We start from the raw sequence: 21,975 nt of genomic DNA, 5'->3' as shown, positions 1-21,975 counted from the left end.
GATTTCTATAGAAAAATAATGAAAATTTTCATCATCGCACAAATGTCAACTGTATTTATGGTACAAATAGTACAAATAGTTTAACTACGATTCTATCAGGTAATTAATAAAGCGAATACGTATTTAAATACCTATCTTGCTGTGTCATGAAAAGATTGAAATCTTTAAACGGGAAATCCTTATAATTACGTATTTAAGCGTACGACTGCATAGCAGCAGCCTTACGAAAGAGCTACAGTAATATAGCAACAATTCGAAACTGTCGGCTTACATATTGTCCTTTAAGAACGTTTTATTCTTATCAGTTGCTTTTTCTAAATGTAAATCCTATCAAAGCGTCATTACAAATGTAGTAAACAATCAAATCTTCAAAATGAAGATGGTTGGAACTAGGAAATAAGTATTATCGTTTACGGTAATAGGCTCATCTCCTTATTAATTCCTAGTCGCTTATACTTTATTAAATGTATTAATTTAACAGAATTTACCGGATAAAAATTTTAAAATTAGCCTCCTGTCTCAGTACGAACTATCATTAAAAATAGGAAGCCTAATTCTAATTTAATGAACGATTATTAACTTACAGTATATGACAATTACAATTAAAATACTTGCAGTAGGAATCACTGTATTTATAGTTTGCTACAGTAAATTATACTGTATGTTGTACCGTAATAGGTACTAGTCGAACCTTCGCTCGTGATACTTCGGGTACCATACACTACATGTACTTTTTACTTTACGTTATCACTGTCATATTAATACATGTACATAGTAATGGAGATTTAGTTGATTGCACGATCCACTGTGATTACAATTCTGATCAATATTAAATTATACGAATTGAAATACTATAGTCCAGTTATCTCGAATTATATTACTATATAATTATTATCTAGAATTAGTCGGTAGACATCCATATCTATAAATATTGTTGTATTAATTTTAGTTATTGAGTAAAATCAATTATTAGAAAGTTAAGACGAATCATCCATGTTATCACTTGTAGATGCTATATCTATGAATGTAAGATGATAACACCGTAGAAAATCAGTTTATTATCAAAGATAAATAAGCAGCTACTTTAGACAGGATATTTATATTATATTTATTAAAGTAGTCCATTACAGTATAGCATACAATTAGATTCGAAATAGAAGAAACGATGATTATGTACGATAAGTATCGTCGCTTTACTGCTATTCCTAGAAAAACTTAAACAGCTATTCATTGCTGCTATAGATAATATCATCATATCCATTTTCAATTTAATCCAATATACATGTAATATTCGCAAAATAAATTTGACATATTATTTATTTACAATACACTTAAGTATAGTAACTAGAAATGTTAAGAATTCCAGCAAAAGATAGCTAATATCATGGTCATTGAATAGCGCAATTAACTTTCAGTATATCTCCCGAATACATGACTACATGACTACATAGCATCATATGTTTATAGTTCACAAATGCTAATTCTCGTCGAAAGATTCAAAATCGCTAGGATAGCTTTCTTCCTCGTCTGATCTTTCTTCCTCAAAATCTTGTGAATATTCATCGTCTGATCTGTCCCCACTTTTAATACAGAAAGAAAATATACATTAATCAAAATCATAAACTCTCCGAATCGCAATAAAATAGTTTTATCGGCATTTACAGTACACGCAGCTATCTACAAGTGCTATTGTACATTGGTTCACTCATTTTTACAATATATATTTATAACATCAATACAGAAGTTGACATTTAATTATTTGCCAATCTAAGTTTATACTTGTGGGCTACGAATTCTCGGACTGATCGTCTACATAAACACTACGGTATGTATTATGCTGTTAAATTTTTACTATTTTACATCTATCTTGCTTTTATGTCATACATGATTTTTATAGCTAGCAACTTATTATAGGTTGAATATACTCGACTTATAGTATGAAAAGAAAGAACTATTCCAAATAATCTAAAAATTACTTACTCGTTATTTCTTAGACTGGGATCACCGTGCGAGCTATCTTCGTGTTCTGACAATAAGCTTTGTTGCTTGGAATCAGAAGCAGATGAACTCTTGCTATCTACTTGTTTACTCGTATTTAAACTTTCCTTCCTTGCTACTGGTGGTTCTTTGTTCTCTTCTGCTTTCAAAAAATCTTGGACATATGAGTATGCTAACGATTTTGCATCACTATAAGGCCTCAAGTTCGGCTCTTCACATTGTACATCGGATGAGCTCTGGCCTTCTACAGGAGAACATGATTCGTGGTATGATTTAAGATCTGGTTCTTCTACCGTTTCAGTTGTTTTCACAAGGCCATGCATATCAGGAAGTGAATTCCAGTTTTTACTTGATACTGAATTTACTCCATCATCTTGAAAATCTGATGTAAAACCAGGATCATTTCGTGATAATACCTCTATGTTATTAATGTCTCCTTCCTCCATAGTGCTATTATCCTTTTCGGGTTGTAATCTCCCTGAATTTCCGGTATGATTTTCGGTAAATGATACAGTTGCATTATTATCTACACCATTTTCAGAGCTAGAGTAATTTTTATTTAGGCTAGAGCTGTCCATTTTATCGGTATTTATTTCTTCTATAACATTAGAATGCAATTCACTACGCGCCTTAGGATCAACCTTTGCATCTTTTATATTATTATTTACAATACGATCGCCAACATCGTTTGAAATCTTATCAACTCGTTTTTTTTCTTTTATTTTTGCAAATCTTAATCGCTGCGTTTTAGTAGATCGAAATTTCAAAGTTGAACCCTTTTTTGAAGTGTATTTGTCCTTATTATGATGTAAAGTTATTTCATTTGTTTCATTGGAACTATGTGGAATCAAACTGGAATTAGTTTCTGAATTGTCTTCATCGTCGGCGACATCAACTTCTTTAACAAGATCTAAAATTTCACTTAATAGAGCATTCAATATTGGAAATTCATTAAGTTTGCTCCTAAGTTGAGCCTTAGAAGAAACAGATAAACTTCGTGAATGCACTTGTCGGGAATCAGTGCCCTTGACCGGAATAGTTTTGTCTTGATTTTGAAATTTATGCATCTGGGATTTAATAGAATCCGGCGAAGTATCTACCTCTAAAATTTCAGGGACATAATCACTGCCGTCGGAACTCTCACCTTGATATCTGCAAGTCCCTACTTTTAATCCTTGATCATCAGATAAACTATTATAATATAACGGTACCGGACAAAATATATTTGCGGATATATTTTGTGGAATATTTCTATCTTCTTGAGTAAATTCTTTGTATAAGAGTAATTCATTTTCTTTTCTGAGTTTTGATTTCTTAACTTCAGTCTGCGTTTCGACAGTTTTTTTCGATGACTTGACAGGTAGGCTTTGCTCTTTATCATGCTCATCATTAGGTCCATTTATTAAAGCATTTACAGTTTTACTTACTTCCGCTTGAAGTAGAGACTGCTGTTGTTGATTTACAGTTGACAGATTATCAGTAACATGAGGTAGTAGAGATTGCCCCATACTTAATAGTTTGTACTTTAACGACATCATTCCTATTTTAGCTCCCATTAGATTATGTATTGGAAAAGTACCTTTCTCTCCTATAATAACTGGGATATTAATATCCAATCTACTAGTTTTGGCATAGATCTTTTCCATGCAATGATTTAGTGATATCAAAATGCTACCAACCAATTTCGGAACTTTTTGCCAAACATCAATGATCATGAGACATAAAGGTGTGCTGGATAAATACTCACGTAAATCTTTTAAATTCATTTTAAATAAGCACGATTTACCTCGATTGATGGTGTAGCTACCATCGTAATTTCGAACTTTTTGTTCAATATCTCGTGGTAGAAATGATGAATTTAGTTGATCTGATGAATATTGTTGCTTTAATTCGTCAACAGCTTGAGGATCAAGTTGGTAAATGGTGTTAATTGGAAAATCAAGAAATCGAAAGGATATAGCCGGCAAAGCACAATGGACTTGTAGATTTTCGATACAATCTATTAATATTTCTAAGGAAAATAAGCTTTCCTCCATCATGACGTACTAAATGTAACCTGGTGTACGATATTATCCAGGATAATAATAGCGTTTTTGAAATTACCACCTATGGGCTCGTGCTTGAATTGCAAAATCAAATCCCAGACCATAGCAACCAATCTTCCAGAGAAAATATTCTGGAGGGTAAAATTCTGCTCTGTAAGCTTGTACTTGTATACGTATTTCAGTCGTCCATTTCTTCAAAACAATTGCAATATCGATAGAAATAAAATTCGCTACAAGATATTCCCTAAAAATATTAAAGTATTACAACTTAATGTACAGTATAAGCGATTTAAAAGAATTGATTACATGCGTGCATGATTATTTTGATGTAGACACTACGATCAAGCTATTATGTTACGGCCATTCCTATATATACATCACCAGATAATCTAAATACAGTATATTTAATTTTTTAAAATTCGTGGACTTACTGTATTATACCATATTTGTCACAATTTCAACTCTGCAATAAGGTAACGTACAGTAAAAGTTTATTATAAGTAGCTACTGACTTAAACGCCCATTTACTTAACGTTAAGCACACACAGCAAATTACGGTAAAGATAAAACTTTTATTAGCAAAGATACATCTCAACTTTTCACCATACCACTCAACTCAAATATTCCCATCTATATAGGAAACGTCTAATTTGTAAACAACAACAGTATTATTATTACTATTATTTCACTAGGAGAAACATCTCGAACTGATATGTTCCTTATATAGCTTTTCTATCATTAAATGTTTCGAATCTCTTACTCATACTTACAGTAATCTTAATCTAAGCACGTACAGTAGGTCGTCTAATTCAACTATCATCAACTAGAACTTGAATGATGTTACTACTGTCTATCACACAATAGCAATCAATATCAACTATGTAATGAACTATCAGAAACAACATCCACGTTAAAGCATTACTTATCTACAAATATGGATATTTTCCATATTAGCTACAGCACTACTGTACTTATTAAACTATCCTAACGGCAAGGCAACACCGTAACAATACTTTACTTCATAATGTGCTTTTACGGCAACTTGAGACTTAAATATCATCATTGTGATATATTATAGAATTATGTTTCATTAATGATAATGTTATATTCTACTATATGTATTATGAATAAACTACCGTACTTCTGGAGCTGTATCACCAGTGATAAATTGTATCTTTGATCAGTGTTATGACAGTACGTGCAGTGGTTAGGGCTATTTGGATCGACAAATCAACTAATTTACTCGTAGTTGTTTTTTTTCTTGAATACAATACGCTTCACTCATGCTATTACCTGATAAAGAGCTACATGTAACTAAGACAAATAATGCTCATCTTACTTTTATAATGTAACTAAGACAACTAATGCTCATCTTACTCTTATAATGTCCAAAATAATCGTTGCAATGAATTTCACCTTCCTGTGCTCAATTCAAGATTGTAACCATGGAGTTTAGTCGTTGCCGGTATGCTAGTTCCACATAATATTGTAAATAGCACAATGTACAGTACAGTATAGTACAGTGTACAGTACAGTACTGTACTGTACTGTAGATCCTGAACTCTGGCGCCTTTTTGAGCTTAATTTTAAAACACCATACTGTACTGTACAATTTGTACATGTGCATACGGCACCCTGAAGCAGACACTATATTACATTACAGTACTGTACAGTATATTGGGGATTAGCGGATGAAAATCTGTCACAAAATTCTAATACAAAAATTGCTCAGGTATGAATAGCTACACATGGTGATGTGATGGTGATAGTTGGAGCTAGAATCACCCTGGAAACTCTGCTCTAATATTACTGCAATTTTGTTATCATCACGAAGTATCTGATTTGCTTGTCAATAAAGCCTTTCCATACTTAAAGCCACGAACCACGACTTTGGCAGCAATAGCAGTTAAATCGGCAAATAGACGAATAAACAAGAATCTATTTATTGTGCATAAATTTCAAAAATATCCAACAGTAATGATCGGTAGTATGGCAAGGTCTTTGTGTTATTGTTTTATACGGTTCGTTGTACACTAATGTGCAGTAGCATCAGTAGATAGAAATATCATCGATGCACACAGGCGTGTATATGTGTACGTGTACAATTATTTTAGAATACATCGTGGAAATTACACTTGACAACTTGTTGCTAGTTTATTCAAGAACCTATTTTTGTTCCAGCACTACAAAGTTGGCCTTTCGTTAATTGCCTGCTTTTCCATTGCAACCACTTTAGAAGAATATCAACATTCAAATTATGAATGCTCGTGGATTATATTACCTAAATTATGCTACGCGGCGATACTCAATTCTTCGATCTTCGCCTTCTCTTTATCCACAACGTATTATCGCTACAACATCTCAGTTCATCCATTTATGGTCTCATCGTTATGATCATCATTTATTGATATTCGATCAAAATATAAATAAAAAATCGAAACAAAACTTCACGATCGACTGTTTAAAGTTACATCGGAAAAAATGGAAAATCCCGTACGATCCTGATGACGATACTAAACCTCATTACTACCGTAAGCGAATGGCATGGTGTTGTAAACAGGATACTATTAATGAAGCTATTGAATTAATGGATCAATCTATTAACCAATCGGTCACTCTAGATATCGGTACGTTTAATTCGTATCTGTATTTAGTAATCAGGTATAACTTATTCGATAAAATGATTCAATGTGAAAAAAAAATAAGACTACAAAATGTAGCTTTTGATGCTACGACATATAGCACTTTAGCAAGTGGATATTCCAAAATGAACAATTGGGTAACAGCTTTAAACTTACTCAGAGAAATGCAATCCAAAGGTATATATGGTAAAGCCCGAAACTATAGTCCATTAATTTCTGCAGCTGCATTAGACAATCAACATCAACTAGTCTTTGACTTATTAAATGAAATCAAGAATCCAGATAAATTATATTTATTCCCTGATGATAATATCTATTGTGATATCATTGAAATGTGTGCAAGAAGGTCAGTAAACAAATCTCGCTCGATGTCATAATAACATCGATCATACAATATGGCATGTAAAAATTGTCCTTCAATTTTTCGTTCATTTATATTGTTTTTGCAATTCAATTAGCCAAGATTCAACAGAAATATTTAAATTAGCTCAACATATCTATGAAATATTTCGGAGAGAAGGTTTGCGTATAGGTTCGCATCTCAAACCTTCTATATTGAAATGGTTTAGAAGGTGATTAAAAGCAATAGCATCAGACAACTTGAATCACATCAGATTGGACTCTTTTGTGTAGCTTATAACACTCTATCACTAGAACTTGCAAACAGTAATTGTTACTTTCTTTAATCTTTTTTAAAATTATCTATCTTCTCTAGTCATCCTACGAGCAATTGGGAAATACGCCATACAGCGATTACGCACAGGTATAGCAATGTTTGCTTAAATGATTGACTTTAAAATATTTTTATTTATTCACATGTAGTATATCAGAATTTACAATAATAAAATGTTTGGCACAATTATTATTATTATGAAATATTTTAATATTGACAGATTGGCTGCTGTAACATACAGTAATAGCATACCCTTACTTAGTAATGTAGTAAAATTTTTATCATGTCGATTTACATGCACAATTATGAAACAGTGATGCACTAACTTTATCATCTTAATAGGCGTAAAATCAAGTCGATTTTACATCGATACTGTTGCAACTGTTGTACTGATCATATCTATTGTTGACATTTAGTGGTTACTGCAAATCTTGCAAAGCGCAACTAGAATCTATCGAACTAACATCCGACCGACAAGAACGCTTGCGAGAAGTTATATCGCAATCAATATCCAGTGGTGAAATCTTTAAGAAATATAAGGGTGACAGTAATGCAATAATGTCAGATTATAGCGGTAAAATTGCTTACGGCTCCCCTGATCAGAAGGTGCTCGTAAAATATAGTCAAGATCCTTTCAAAGATTTCTGTCAATGGCTCCATCCTACTCGTAAAGTAGATATCGTTATTGATGGACTGAACATAGCCCATGGTCGTAATTCTTTTGATCCTTTGAAGGTAATTTGTGAAACATGTCTATTCTAATTGTTACGAGGAATAAAAAGTACTCAAGGAAAAACAAGATAGTTTAGTTTTCTAATAACTTCACCAGCTTTTGTTGATTAGTGGTACTATAGTGGATTATAAAATGCTGTGAAGTTTGAAATTTAGAAATTTGTTGTTTAACAGATCCTGAAAGTGATACGACATTACAGGGCACTCGGCAAAGAAATACTGCTAATTGCAAGAATTCATCTTTTAAAGGAGTCAAACAAGTCTACCAAGTATAAAGCCATGATTGATAGTATCTTTTCCAGTTGCCGAGTATTCTTGTGTCCAAACAAGTATGCAATAGATATTCAGTTATATATTTCTATTAAAGATTACTATATCTGCCTGATGAAGTCATAAATAATCGTTTAATGTACTCTTATGCTATATTTAGTTGATGCTCAATAATGCGATTTTAACAATATCTTATAATCTATAAATGAATTTTGATTTCTCTGTTCTTGGATAGCCATAGCGATGATGTGTACTTTTTATATGCCGCCGTACATGGTGGAATGAATGTTAAGTTAATATCAGATGATCAATTTCGAGATTTTAAGAAGGGCTTCAGTCTGACGCTCTTGAAAGACTTTTTGCAATGGTTGCGCGGACACCAAGTTCGCGTTGAACGCTTCCGAAAAGGAAAGAAACTTATCTTGACGGCAAGTAAAACTTACAACATAATCAAAGAGCTATGCTATCCAATTATCTTAATTGATGTGATATTTTAATGTAATTATTTCTACCTTTATTTTTTATTACAGAACTGTCCTGTTTACGATACAGTAGTCCAAACTAATGACCAATCATGGCATTTCCCTACGGATGAGGATAATGTATGGATATGCGCCAAAAAAATATAGCTAACTTTATCACTTTATATACCTCCGCAATCTCTTCGCAAATTATATTGAAATCAGTCAGTATTACTTTTCTACTACGCACACCTTAATCTAGGCCGAATACATATTTTTTGATCTAAATGTTATATCTACAAAAAGATAGCTTCTATCTTGACTATATAAAATCAATGCATATACATTTATTATAATTTTATTTCACCTGTGCATTAGTCATGAAGGATTCCATAAAGTAATCGAAGATAACCAGTTATAAAAACAATATCGACAAAATGCAAGGGCGAATTTTAAAATTGTGCCTTTATAAAGCTGAATAGACCGAAAAGAAACATTGTAAACAACATTGGATAAGTTTAAATGCATAAGAAAACGTTGTTTACGATTGAGAACCACCTGATAGTAGCCTATATTAAAATTGTATAATTACAGTATTTCTATCTCAACTTGAAACAATACAATGAACATGAGTAAGTAGATTACAGATAAGGATATAATTAATTAAGGATAATTTATAAAATGGAGTTACAACATAATATTTCTACATCTAAATTGATTGCATCGTTATACAGAAAAATGAAAGTTGCGAATAAAATTATGGTGATTAACAGGTACTGGTACTGTATTTAGAAAATGGCACTTGTGTTAGCATTATTAATTCTAACAACTCTAGAATAATAACCAAATATCACGAATTGTTACTGTCAAGCTCTTATCAAATAATGTTGCACCATTCTATTATGAAAAGAGGAGGTATTTAATGCTGGCACCATGAGTATCATAATATCGTGCCACCCTACATAAATTCAACGAATATTCAAATTCGTTTACGAATGTTTATATCACAATAATTCATACCTTACAATAGAATCAAACTCCTTTCATTTATAGTAATCTATGGCACATTAAAATGGAAATCGAAATAGCTACGATAAAACTAAATATAGGAGACGATCTAACGTTGTATGAACCATTACTTGATGTAGAATACGATCCTGAAACCATATTGTTGGCACCTACTCCTGGCGTAATAATTTCTACAGCGGTATTAGCCACTTTAGAAGGAATAGCAGTGCTAGCAACTGTAGTAAGAGTTGTTGAAATTGTCGAGGTTGTAGCTTTTATTGTTGTTGCGAACTGACTTGTAGAGATAAGTGTTGTATTAACATTGACATTGGAAAAAACTTTACAACTCATCATGACATCCACCACTGTTCTAGATTGTTTCGGCAGGCTAAGAATTTAAATATAATAACAATTTCGTCAAAATCTAACATTAACATTCACTTGTAAAATCGTACATCAAAGTGATTAATCACTGCGATTAGCATGAACAATTTACGTATATGAATTCTAAAATTTACGGAAAACAAGTATGCGAGATCGATCTATTTCTGTTGATGACATGATTATGAACAAGTTTCAATCTATAAAGTTAATTTTATATTAATTAGAGTATATTCAGTTGTGGTTGCTCATTATTAGTGTACGATTATTACAGACTAAATAAAAGAAATCTAACATTAGTTAATGATGTAGTGATTATGCTGTAGAAAAATAATCAGAATTTTCCTTAGTTAGCAACAAGGAACTATAATCGCTGGTTATGAGGAATATAACGACTGAAAGTTACTGATGTTTCTCCCATTTCAAAATTATATAGCAATAGTTAATTCTATTTGAGAATGTAATCTCAAGTAAACTATCAGAATTAACAAGAGAATTCGCCTATCAGCACGTAGGATTTATAACCCTATACGATTTGCTTTTATGCTAGATCAGCTTCTTGTTAATATGAAAACGAAACGATTTAGTGAAACTTAAAAAAACCTACAAATTTTAATTCGAGTAAGATCAAAAAGTATTTCGCGACTAAACGATCAACAAAACTATTTATTAAGTACTCATATTTTACACTAAGGAAGGATTCGACTATAGACTCTGAGTTACATAGCCCAACAATCGGGTATTTAGAAAAGATTTTCTTTTAAAATTATTAAAAATTCTAATGGTAGATAAGCTATCAATCAATTAATCGACCATCCCATACAGTTCTGAAGAGTTCCAGATTAGGATTCTCAATAAGGTAGCAAGTCAATGAATTTTTCTATAGTATTAGTCGGTTTCGCAGTTTCAAATTAATATTCTAATAAGACTGCAGTCAGCTATGATTACATAACTCTTACAAGCCATTAATTAATACTTGTTAGACATATGTTTTAGCTAAAAATCGCTTTCTATATCTCGCCTTATTAGGTATCAGACAATTTTATCGATTGCCTTGACAAACTCAAACAATATTGTTTGAAGTAACTATCAATGAAAACTAATTACTTACAAACGGTATAAATGGCTCTGATATGGGCAATTTAATATTATAATCAATCATGACGAGCTAGGAAACAACACAGTTGTCATCATTTATAAGTGCGATATCTAATAGCGATTACCTACCACTTAACTGTTGCTTCGCATTGACTCTCAGATAGGGTTGTTAATAAATGGGTACCGTCGGTAGAGCAATGTGGAATGGATTGGCACATCGTCATAATAGTTTTGTCAATACATCCATTTTTGGCACCATTTAAAGATAATAAGAGTCGTAAATTCTCATTTAATCTTGATGAACTTAGCTTTAAATTTGGTAGCAGCCATTGTGGAATGGTACTATAAGACGGTAGCATAGGTTGATTGCATAGTGATGGATTATCGAAAGATAATGGCGGTTTAATACATTGATTAAAGCTATAAACACTACGATTCTGTTTGCAAATATTAACGTGGGGGAAATTAGTGGCATTTTGACACCATATCGCGGCTTGATTACATTCTTCCTGTATGTCGTTTAAATAAACTGTCGTATAATCCTCGGAACATCTTGGTAGCAATGTTTTGCATTTGATTTTCGTAACAATAGAAGCGCACTTGCTATTGTAGACAATCATATTCCGGCGGGCCATCTGGGCTAAATAATTCTTCACTTGCAGTATATTATGAAATAATACAGTAGTTGGCACCCGATAGTCGATACCACAAGTAGCCAGTACACTAGCATTAGGCCTGGTACAAGAATTAATCTTGCTGTAGAGGTAAACTTTGTCTGCTGATCGAATTTTTACATCGTGTACTACCTATGAAAACATCAAGATAAATTATATACTTTTTAATGATATCGATATCGATTTAAAATAATATCATTTCAATCAAGAGTCATCTGTGGTTAGCATGTAAAATTGAATGGATATTAAGAAATCGGTAAAATCTTCTCATAAATAACGAGAACAACTTATTCAACACTAATATTTTAGGTAGAATCAAGATCCCAATAAGCTTGACGATACAATCTAGATGATTAATAGTCATACCGTAGATGAATAGTAAATATCGATAAGTTATTGCCTTTTAACTTACTAACCTTTGTTGGCTGTCTGACAGGTGTCACTCTATGCACCATGTCTGTATTAGCCGAATTAGACTGTCCGTCATGGATAATGTCACCACCATGAAACATAGCACTAATATGATCACTTAGCCCAAGAACAGTCAGTAATGGAAGCCATAATGAAACACGAATGATCTTCATTTTTTCCCTTTTCAACTCAGTAGTCTTGAGTGTATTTTAATTAAATGATCTTTTCTTATTGGTTACAATAAGTAATCAAGTGACTGTTGGAACCAAATATCACGTAATTTTTATAAGTTATACTTCGATATACGCGTATGATAGTTATGGCTGGATAGGTACTGGCATAAAAAGGCTTTTCAGCTTATCTGATTGGATTTATACTGTAGTGATTAATAACATACCGTAGGAGGTAGCGCCATCTCCTAACAATAATAACGGGTATAGAGATGAGATAAATCCCATTCGTGGCTAATTTACTGAATGTTAATTAATAATATTATTACCCTATTAATGTAGTATAAACAGAATAGTTACGTTAGGGACAGTCTACTTTAATGTCGCTTGTTGATATATTTATCTTCGGTCACATTCCAGACGGTCAATATTAATAACATAGCCGCATTAACATCGACGCGACACGATGATCGCCCCCCTCCTTGCTCACTTGTCTATTTATTTTAAATCAATTTAACAACGCTACTTGAATTTTTATATACTACCGATTATTTCTCAAAACATAAATTGCAGTACTTTCTTGATAATTTCGTGACCAGAGTTTTAACCATCTAATTTATTAAAATATTTAGTTTTGCATAAAGAAAACATTAAAATATTAATCTCATCATCTAAACTACATTGTAATATCAGACAACAGATTTTATGTTGTAGTTGCTGAACGGGCGTGGTAATCAATAAAATATGCGCACAAATTATATCCCGTAATAGTGAAAAGCTGAAGTAGTATTATAAAAATTACAAGGACAGAATCAGACAAAATAAGCAGACATTTTTTGTAAATTATACTTGCATCTATTTTCGTACATGTAAATTATGAGCAGAGTTAAAACTGTTATGTTGGTTAGTTATCTCTTCTTTTAATTTCATTTTACCTTTACTAAAGCAATCAAATTTAAATCGGTTAACTTTTATAGTTAAAAATTGCTCGAAATAGCTATCTTTCATATCTGCATTTCGTTTAATTTAGAGACAACTTCAGATCTTACTAATCAGATCAGTTAGGGACCCCCTGCGCGATAAAAGCATATGGGAATTTCCTTATTATATCTGACAATATCTTGACTATTTCCGAAAATACCATTCTATCGTCTTTCTGGTAAATAATTTTATTTCTAGGGAGATATTTTTGGTTAATTCTACTAATAAAACATTAAACATTTATTTTTAAATGTAGCTCTATGACTTCAAATTTTTTACCTCGAAATACAGTATATCTAAATTTAATTATGAAATAGTACTAATGATTATAAAATCGTATACGTATAGTGTATGACTCAAGATATCTTGTCTTTTGACTATTATTGATCTCAAGTAAATATGCTATATCATGATCAATAAAATAATAAAAAATACAAAAGTACATACTCAAAAATTGATACCATTAATTAGGATTTGAAGTCAATATTACCAATTACAATCATAGAATTATTATTACAAGAGAACTAAAATGACATCATTCTGACGTAAAATAAGTTAAATAGATCTATAACTTATTGCATTAAAGGTTAAAGTTGTTAGTTTATATACAAGTTCTATTTGTCTCGAGCATGGGAAAGAAAATGTATCATTCTTACTTGTAATCACAGCCAGGATCGATATATAATATTTAGATTAAGAAAATAAAACATTAGCAGAGAACCGTCCGATTACGGCGTCGACGGAATTATCACAGCTGGATGCATATGGAGACAGATGAGTCTCTAACAATATCGTAATTGAAATCGATTTACTTGTATTTGCGGCTATTACATAAATTAGAAAGTATGATCTGTAATTAATTGTTACCATTCTTTACTTCTGCAACGTAACATCGTGTTATGATGCGGTAATTGGATATAACTTATTACATGGATAGAGTTACCTCTGCGGGTATAAGCTAAGGACTAGAGTTGACTATGCAGTGATGCAGCAACCAGCTAAGCTTGTTTTATGATAAATAAACATGATTAGATAGAATAATCAACTTATTTATACACGTGATGATATACTAATGCAGAAATATGAAATTTAATACATAGCTAGAGTACTTTCTAAATGAAATGTAGAATATTAGTGACCTATTTTATCATCTATAATAATAGGTATTGGATCCAAGTGTAGTATTAGAATAGAATTGCATAATTTAAATTAATAACTGAAATCGTATTTTCTGTTGTAACGATTTGCATTTTGTTGAAAAATGACAATTTGACTATTGCTGCGAATGCTCATAAACTAACTGCTTTTCCACATAACCTTCGCGATTTATTCATTATCTGCGCATATAAATAAATTTACTAATAATTAACTTATTTCGGCTGAGTATATGTCGAATATGTTACGATTTAATATTTTACCTGTTACCTATTTCAAATATTAATACTACTATTGGTGTTCATGTATTTACAGTGTATTGGCATATCTTTGAAACACATTACGCTGCTTATGGAAGCAATGTAATGGTAATAACAAGATTTTGAAAGAAAGTAGGTTACTCTCATTAACGATATTGTATTTTCTCAGTCAAATTCAGTTGAAATTTCTATACTTTTATTTATGTCTAATAGATGTGCATCATTTTAGTAAAAATTTAAGTAATTTTTTTCCAATTGTGTTCATGTAACAACACAGTAGGATGCTGATACTGTATCAAATGCGATGTCGATTAACTACAGATTTAATTGTACGCAGACTAATTTTATTAAAGGGATAACAGTTAATTGAAGCAATGCTAGTATTTATTCGTATGTGAGGTTAATGTAATTTAATCTGTGTCTTCTTTATTAGCAGAGGATGCTTATAGCATCAGTAAATTATGCAGTACAGTTAAAAACAATCGCTTTAGAGCTTAATCAACCGTTTCCTTTTAGCGTAAAATAAAATGATTAAGTTTAGTTTACCTAATCCGTGTGCACGTATCTTAACAACTTATATGGCATTCGCTTCATTGGATAATTAATTATACATATGTAATATTCATGTATGTACAATTGATGGTTCGATATTTGATGCTTGAATATAGGCAATAAAAATTTTACCAATTCCTTTTGTTTTATTCTTGTTAGTTCGTTAAGTAAAGCGTTCTTAGATTGAAAACTCATATTATTAATTTCCATGAAAGCAAAGCAATTTAATTAATTTGTATGTTACAATTATATCATCAGCACGTATGACTTCGTAAAAAACTATTTCTTTCCAGCGTGAATCTAATACCTTGCGAAATAATATGACTAAATTAATCAATTAATTTTCCAAATTAAAACGTTAATCTCATTTTACGAACTACCTTATCATATATCGGCAATCAAAACTAGAATAGGCATTTATCACAAAACAGTTTTGCAACGAGATAACGTAACATACGATCAATAAGTCAATTCCTTGAACCACGTATTAAGGAACGATATCTGCACTATCAGGAACACGTTCGCTCTACTAGCAGACTACACAAAGACTTAGACGCCTCGTATTTTACGCTAAACATTAAGTTTAAGAATTAACTTTATTACACGATATACTGCATTTATATGCTCTTCCTCAATAGTTCATGAGTCATAGTTAGTACGATTTACTTTGGAATCATTCACTGAATAAGACATTAATTTTACCTACTACTCCCTAATGCAGACAACAGTATTTACGAACATAGACATCTGATGACTAATACAGAATAGTCAGATTACGATATGTCCTATCACGAGACATTTCCACGATAATTTACAATCTACCATAAGTAAGTTATAATTACAATGATTCGAAAGGTAAGTAGATAATTCGCATTCCCTAATATAACTATTAATTTCAGTATATATATATATATATATATATGTCACTGTCATAAAAAGCCATTGCTATATTAAAGCACAGTATATCCAAATTAGAAGTTAACAAAATAAGGATAGGCTAACAAAATTATCATAACATAGATATTTCTACTCTAATACAGTATATAACACTATCACAGCATTCTATACCAGCTACGATTAATTATTGACCGTAAAACGACACTTAAACTAAAATTTAATTATCAATATATACTGGCTTTATTCTAGTTAACATTGTACAACTTGAGAACTTTAATACATTTAAAGCTTTATGTAATTATGTATAAATCGCAGCAGTAAAATAAACTGTAATTATCTCTTCTTGTGTGTGTGCGCATAAAATTAGGGAGAGCTTGCTGAACTATTAATAACCGCTTATTGCTATTATGAAAATTTTTTAATCCACTATATGACTGATAGGGCTATACGTACGAAGATACTCAAACACAATCTATTTGCTATTATCTTCTTCCCTTCTAGTATATGAACTTTTTTAGTGAAAGAGCTGCAATATCTGCGTAGAACGGTTATAGTCTTGAGGCGTATACATTGCATGTCTGTCGTAATCATACACTAACAGAAATTATAAATCGATGGTTTGGTGCATTTAGGATTGGTAATTAATTTATCCGCTAATCGCTAATTATGTATTTAGAACCATTTAAATTTGAAAATAACCTATAATCAATACCAGGAATAGAGAGAAAAATAATGTTTATTTTTACTTATTACAAGTTAGTAATCTTTTACCAGAAGTTCATTAAGAGTTGGGCAATGCCTGTACAATTAAGTTGACTAGTTGATCGCAAAAACCTGTCAATTTGATCTCATAAATGAAGATTTACTTTATTAGTTGTATAAATACACGCATGTCGCGTATGTATATATGCATAAATATATATATATAATATATATAATTTAGCAAGTACTATTACGTTTTAGTAATGTTATCGCGAAAGCTTTAAATCGTGGCTAGGAACTGAATTTGATTATTTAATTATATACTGCATATGGAAAAAGTATACGAAAAGGTACCGTAGCTTAGTGATATAACGATGTGCGTGCATATTGTACTATAATTTACAGTAGCAACATCTTGCTGGTAAGATTGAAGTATAGAAACTTATACCTCACACCTCGAGTTAATTGATACTCGTATAATACAAACAGTATAAGATATCACTGAAATTACTATAATTCGAAAATGAACAATAATTAATTATGTGATCTAAGCCGAAAAACATCGCTGGTACTCAGTTTTCCATGCCGAGGCATCCCACAGATTAGGATTTTTGTCATTCTTGGAAATACTTTCTTCCTTGTTTACACTAAGATAGTTTGCTTGATGTTTTGAATATTTTCGACGCTCGTATGCATTGCGAGCACTTTTATATACCTATAGTTTGTAAGATTTTACATTCTCAGAATGAGAAATGAATCTGCAGTAGATAATACTATCATTGAAAGTTGTAACATTTTATGATATTTTATTTATTACCGCAGCAATTAAATTTTTATATTTATCTCTGAATAATGCGTTATCTATCGTACTAATGATATAAAAGCTGTTCTTTATTTAGTGTGTGCTTGTAATATTGTTATTATATAGTGTAAATGCAGCTCTTAACTGGTAAATCTCTTTATTATAAGGTGCGTATTGCGTAGGCTACGAGATAACTTTGTTTTACTTACCCCATTATCAGCTTGGATATTAAATGTCCTACGAGAGCCACATAAGTCATCTTTCCAGCCGATACCATAAGCTACAAGTGGCCTCTTTTGTAAGAATTTCATGTTAGCTACCTTGGATCCAGCCGAATTTTTCTTTTCCTTTTTAGCACAACTTTTTGTTGATTCTTTAGCAAAAGTTGATTTTTGTAAGCATTTCTGGATGCTTTCCTTAATACTGACAGTTTGAGTTGCCACACTTTTTGTAGGAAGCTCTTTCGACAATTGAGATTTGTTGGGGCTAAGATTGAAATTATTCTCTTTCTTCTTCTTCTTAACTTGCGCATGATTAGTCTTATTGGTATTCTTTTCATTTTTTAGCCCTTGACATTTGACCGATTTTGAAGATTCATTATGTTGTACCTTGTTATCCTTAATAATATTTTCATCTTTAACTGCGGCTACTTGATGTCGAGAAGATGTGGACGCCGAGTCGTTACCATCGCAACTAGCAGTACTGGTACTCTTGCATTCACTCCAGTAATCTTCGTCGTCCCAACAAAATACTAAATGATCATGATTACTTTCATAATTTCGTCTACTACGTCTATATACTAAATTATCAAAGTAAGAATTATGAACTATTTTTTGATTTAATTTACTAAATGAAGTGCGATACTCCGAATTTCTCATTGGTAATAATTATGATATTGGGTAAGATTAATTACTAACAACAATTAATGATTGAATTATCAAGTACTGTACTGTAGTCTACACGGTGTCACCAATTGACTATACTGTCTACCGTAGGTTCGTCTACAGTATGCTGATGTCCTGACTGAATTCTATGCTTTCGTATTTACTTGAAATGGGATAGTTTGTGATTACTCTATCTAACAAGAAAGAATGTGTATTCGTAAGCACTGAACTGATTGAATCATAGACAAGTTAATTTTCAAAAATTTTAAATAGCAGCATAGTAGTTTACAATACAGCATAACCGTTAACTTGTGAATTCTCGGTACAGTGTACAGTGCTAGTACTGTACCGTTGTACAATGTATAGTACTGTACAGTACAGTACAGTACAGTACTGTATAACCGTTAACCTTGCTTTGTGGATTCTCTGTGTACAGTACTGTACTGTACCATGGACTACTAGACAGGCGGATTTTTCTTACTAAATGAGGCGGTCAAAATCGAAAAATGGTTACTTATAGTTAGTATATGGATCTTCCGTGTCTGTTTTCTAAATCACTAGTACTAATTTAAATAATATCTACGATCTTATAGAACTATTTCTAAGCAGAAATTGTAACAGATAATAAGATTCAACATAACATTACTTAATTTCGAAAAAGTCAGTCAATTGAATATCGATCGTCTCCATACTAAAGTACTGTGGTGTACAGTACTATCATAATGAGGTGTTTGGCACACTATTTTGACGACATGAGGCCAAAAGCGTCTGTCTGTCCAAGAATGATCAGTCCACATCTTCTTCTACCATCTACAGTACAGTATAGTATTGTACAAGGTAGTACTGTACTGTACTGGCAAAAGTTGGATACAATTAACCCTAACCCTACAGTACTGTATACAGTGTATAGTACTGTACAGTACAGTCACTTTGTTACGCTGAATAGCCACTTCCAGTCCCGCTTTCCCTCCAATAACGTACGGTACATACAGTACAGTAATTTTAATTGATTAAGACTGTTATGTTGTCACTGTACTGTACAGTATACTGTCATTGAATCGATTCGTATTACAGTATTCTAATTGACTGTAGTAGTAGAACTGCAAATATTTCAACGGCCATCATGGATAAAATCAAACTTGCTAATGATCATAAGGATACCGGCAATGATGCTTTTAAGAACGGCGATTTCATTAGCGCAATTCGATCTTACCACCATGCTCTACTCTGTGTTAAAGGCATCTTATCCAAGTCTACCATGAAAGAGCTAGGAATGTTAGTCGGTGATAACGCTGCGCAACATAGAGCCAATTCCAAGGAAGAACAGATCAAAGAGGAAGCTCAATCGATCAAATTAAGTCTTCATAACAACTTAGCAGGTTGATGATATTAATGTATGGTATATTTCGCCATTGTATAATGCAGTTGACTGTAAAAATATATGAGAATATGATCAGCCAGTTAAATTGAAATGTAGTAAAATTCAGTTTCACATGCATTTAAGTAATTGATCAATGTACATAGAGTAGGATACGGAGTAGCACTGGAAAGTCAAGGCATAAATTACAGTACTAGATTATCACTGTTGTTTAGGGATTGTCAGCAATGTTTGTCCATTATGAACAGTGAATTATTCAAGGTAAATAGACTAATCTAGAACTAAGCTTCAAAACGACATGTTCCTTGTACTGTACTGTACTGTATACTGTTACTGCAGAAATAATACTACTGCACCAGTAGAATCTACCATACTACAGTATGTTATTGAATAAATCTTGGATTGCGTACAGTATATAACTTTGCAGCAAGGTGCAATTTTTTGGTGTAAACTTATCGCCAGTATATCTTTCAAATGGTGACTGTAAAGTTATTTAACTACTACATACTTATATAAGTGACAGCTAAAAACACTGGTATTCTAGAGTATTCATTCCTACGTAGGAACTCTCACTATTAGTGGGAATAAATTAATAAATTAAGATAGCATGTACAATGATTATATTTGATCTCCCGACATAATATTGCTATATAAAGCATTATCTGTGCTGAAGATTGATTTGAATTTTCGATCAGTATTATAGAAAATTTTTACCTATTTTATTTCCTTTTATAGTTTGTCTAATTAAGCAAAATAAATGGGAGAGAGCTATTTCTCATTGCGACGAGGTTTGCAGTAATTACAAATATTAACTTAATCTGGATGAGAATGCCAACTGATTATAAATCTCATAAGTACAGTAGAATCTATTACAATATTGAATTACTAATAAGTAAAATGGTTATTGCAAATGTTTGATCTTAAATGATTACTGTGTACAATTTAATTTACATGGTATGTCAATGTTGGTTATAGTAGGCTCATTCCATATTTTAGGCGTTGATGCTGGAATCGAATAATTGTAAAGCGATATATAGGAGAGGTCTGGCATATTTAGAAATAGGAAATATAGACAAAGCCGGAAAAGACTTACGAAAAGCATCTGCGCTGCAACCGCATGGTAATTTGCTGAATTTTTAAATTGATCATACACGATTCCCGTTGCATAAATTTCACGTAGCTAGTCTTACTATTGAGCAAAATAAGTACATTTACTTGTATCATACAGAATACCGTATACTTTCTTACCAGACGTCGTAAAAAGATTCGTGTAATATGTATACGTATCTCTAGATCATAATATACAGAAAGCTTTATCAAGGCTAGGGAACAAGGAAAAAGTGGGCGAACAGGTTGAAAGACGGATGTATGCAGCTATGTTTGGTAACAAAACATAATGTACTCGATACGCTCGAGTGCGGTAATTAATATACTTATGAAATAGTCGGTATTGTAGTTCCTGTTTTAATCAAATTTAAAACGCTACATTAGTATGTTTAGAATCCGTTGTAAAGGTTGACAGTGATAAATGGTAAATATGCAATTTTATACTAAACATTGTATCATAAATTCACGATTATAAATATAAACGGGTTTTATGTTCACATACTGTGCTGCACCATAGTTCAATTCCTGTATTATTTTTTTAATTCGATAACCCACATTAGATCGTAACGTCCGGTTTTATAATTTTGATATTCGTACTACAAGGTTCGTTTTTAATGCTTTTTAAATATGCACTTAAAGTAAGGTATCAGCGTAAAAGCGATTACTTGATGTCTTGTTCATTGTGTATAATAAG

General features: G+C 31.8%; 5 protein-coding genes across 5 annotated transcripts; 2 read left to right on the top strand and 3 right to left on the bottom strand.

Moving 5' to 3' along the window:
• Nucleotides 1–1,477: 1,477 nt before the first annotated feature.
• TRIADDRAFT_59777 (uncharacterized protein) lies at nt 1,478–4,034 on the bottom strand (the record flags this gene model as incomplete). Its single annotated transcript, XM_002115719.1, has 2 exons — nt 1,478–1,580; nt 1,981–4,034. The coding sequence occupies 2 exons, from the start codon at nt 4,032–4,034 to the stop codon at nt 1,478–1,480; spliced, it is 2,157 nt and encodes a 718-aa protein (XP_002115755.1).
• A 2,266-nt stretch (nt 4,035–6,300) lies between these two features.
• Nucleotides 6,301–10,124, top strand: TRIADDRAFT_59776 (uncharacterized protein; the record flags this gene model as incomplete). Its single annotated transcript, XM_002115856.1, has 6 exons — nt 6,301–7,031; nt 7,401–7,448; nt 7,775–8,093; nt 8,340–8,419; nt 8,596–8,792; nt 9,970–10,124. The coding sequence occupies 6 exons, from the start codon at nt 6,301–6,303 to the stop codon at nt 10,122–10,124; spliced, it is 1,530 nt and encodes a 509-aa protein (XP_002115892.1).
• A 1,309-nt stretch (nt 10,125–11,433) lies between these two features.
• TRIADDRAFT_59775 (uncharacterized protein) lies at nt 11,434–12,566 on the bottom strand (the record flags this gene model as incomplete). The annotated part of the gene is made up of 2 exons (XM_002115718.1): nt 11,434–12,114; nt 12,399–12,566. The coding sequence occupies 2 exons, from the start codon at nt 12,564–12,566 to the stop codon at nt 11,434–11,436; spliced, it is 849 nt and encodes a 282-aa protein (XP_002115754.1).
• Nucleotides 12,567–17,657: 5,091 nt separating this feature from the next.
• Nucleotides 17,658–18,790, bottom strand: TRIADDRAFT_59774 (uncharacterized protein; the record flags this gene model as incomplete). The annotated part of the gene is made up of 2 exons (XM_002115717.1): nt 17,658–17,825; nt 18,122–18,790. 2 exons carry the CDS (start codon nt 18,788–18,790, stop codon nt 17,658–17,660), a joined length of 837 nt encoding a protein of 278 aa, XP_002115753.1.
• Nucleotides 18,791–19,919: 1,129 nt separating this feature from the next.
• Nucleotides 19,920–21,571, top strand: TRIADDRAFT_59773 (uncharacterized protein; the record flags this gene model as incomplete). The annotated part of the gene is made up of 4 exons (XM_002115855.1): nt 19,920–20,175; nt 20,910–20,962; nt 21,171–21,294; nt 21,468–21,571. The coding sequence occupies 4 exons, from the start codon at nt 19,920–19,922 to the stop codon at nt 21,569–21,571; spliced, it is 537 nt and encodes a 178-aa protein (XP_002115891.1).
• Nucleotides 21,572–21,975: the final 404 nt, after the last annotated feature.

Source organism: Trichoplax adhaerens, genomic scaffold, assembly GCF_000150275.1.
Source record: "Trichoplax adhaerens TRIADscaffold_12 genomic scaffold, whole genome shotgun sequence".
NCBI classification, from domain to species: domain Eukaryota; kingdom Metazoa; phylum Placozoa; class Uniplacotomia; order Trichoplacea; family Trichoplacidae; genus Trichoplax; species Trichoplax adhaerens.
Note: the sequence above shows the minus strand (reverse complement) of the source record. Positions and strands in the feature narration are given on the sequence as shown.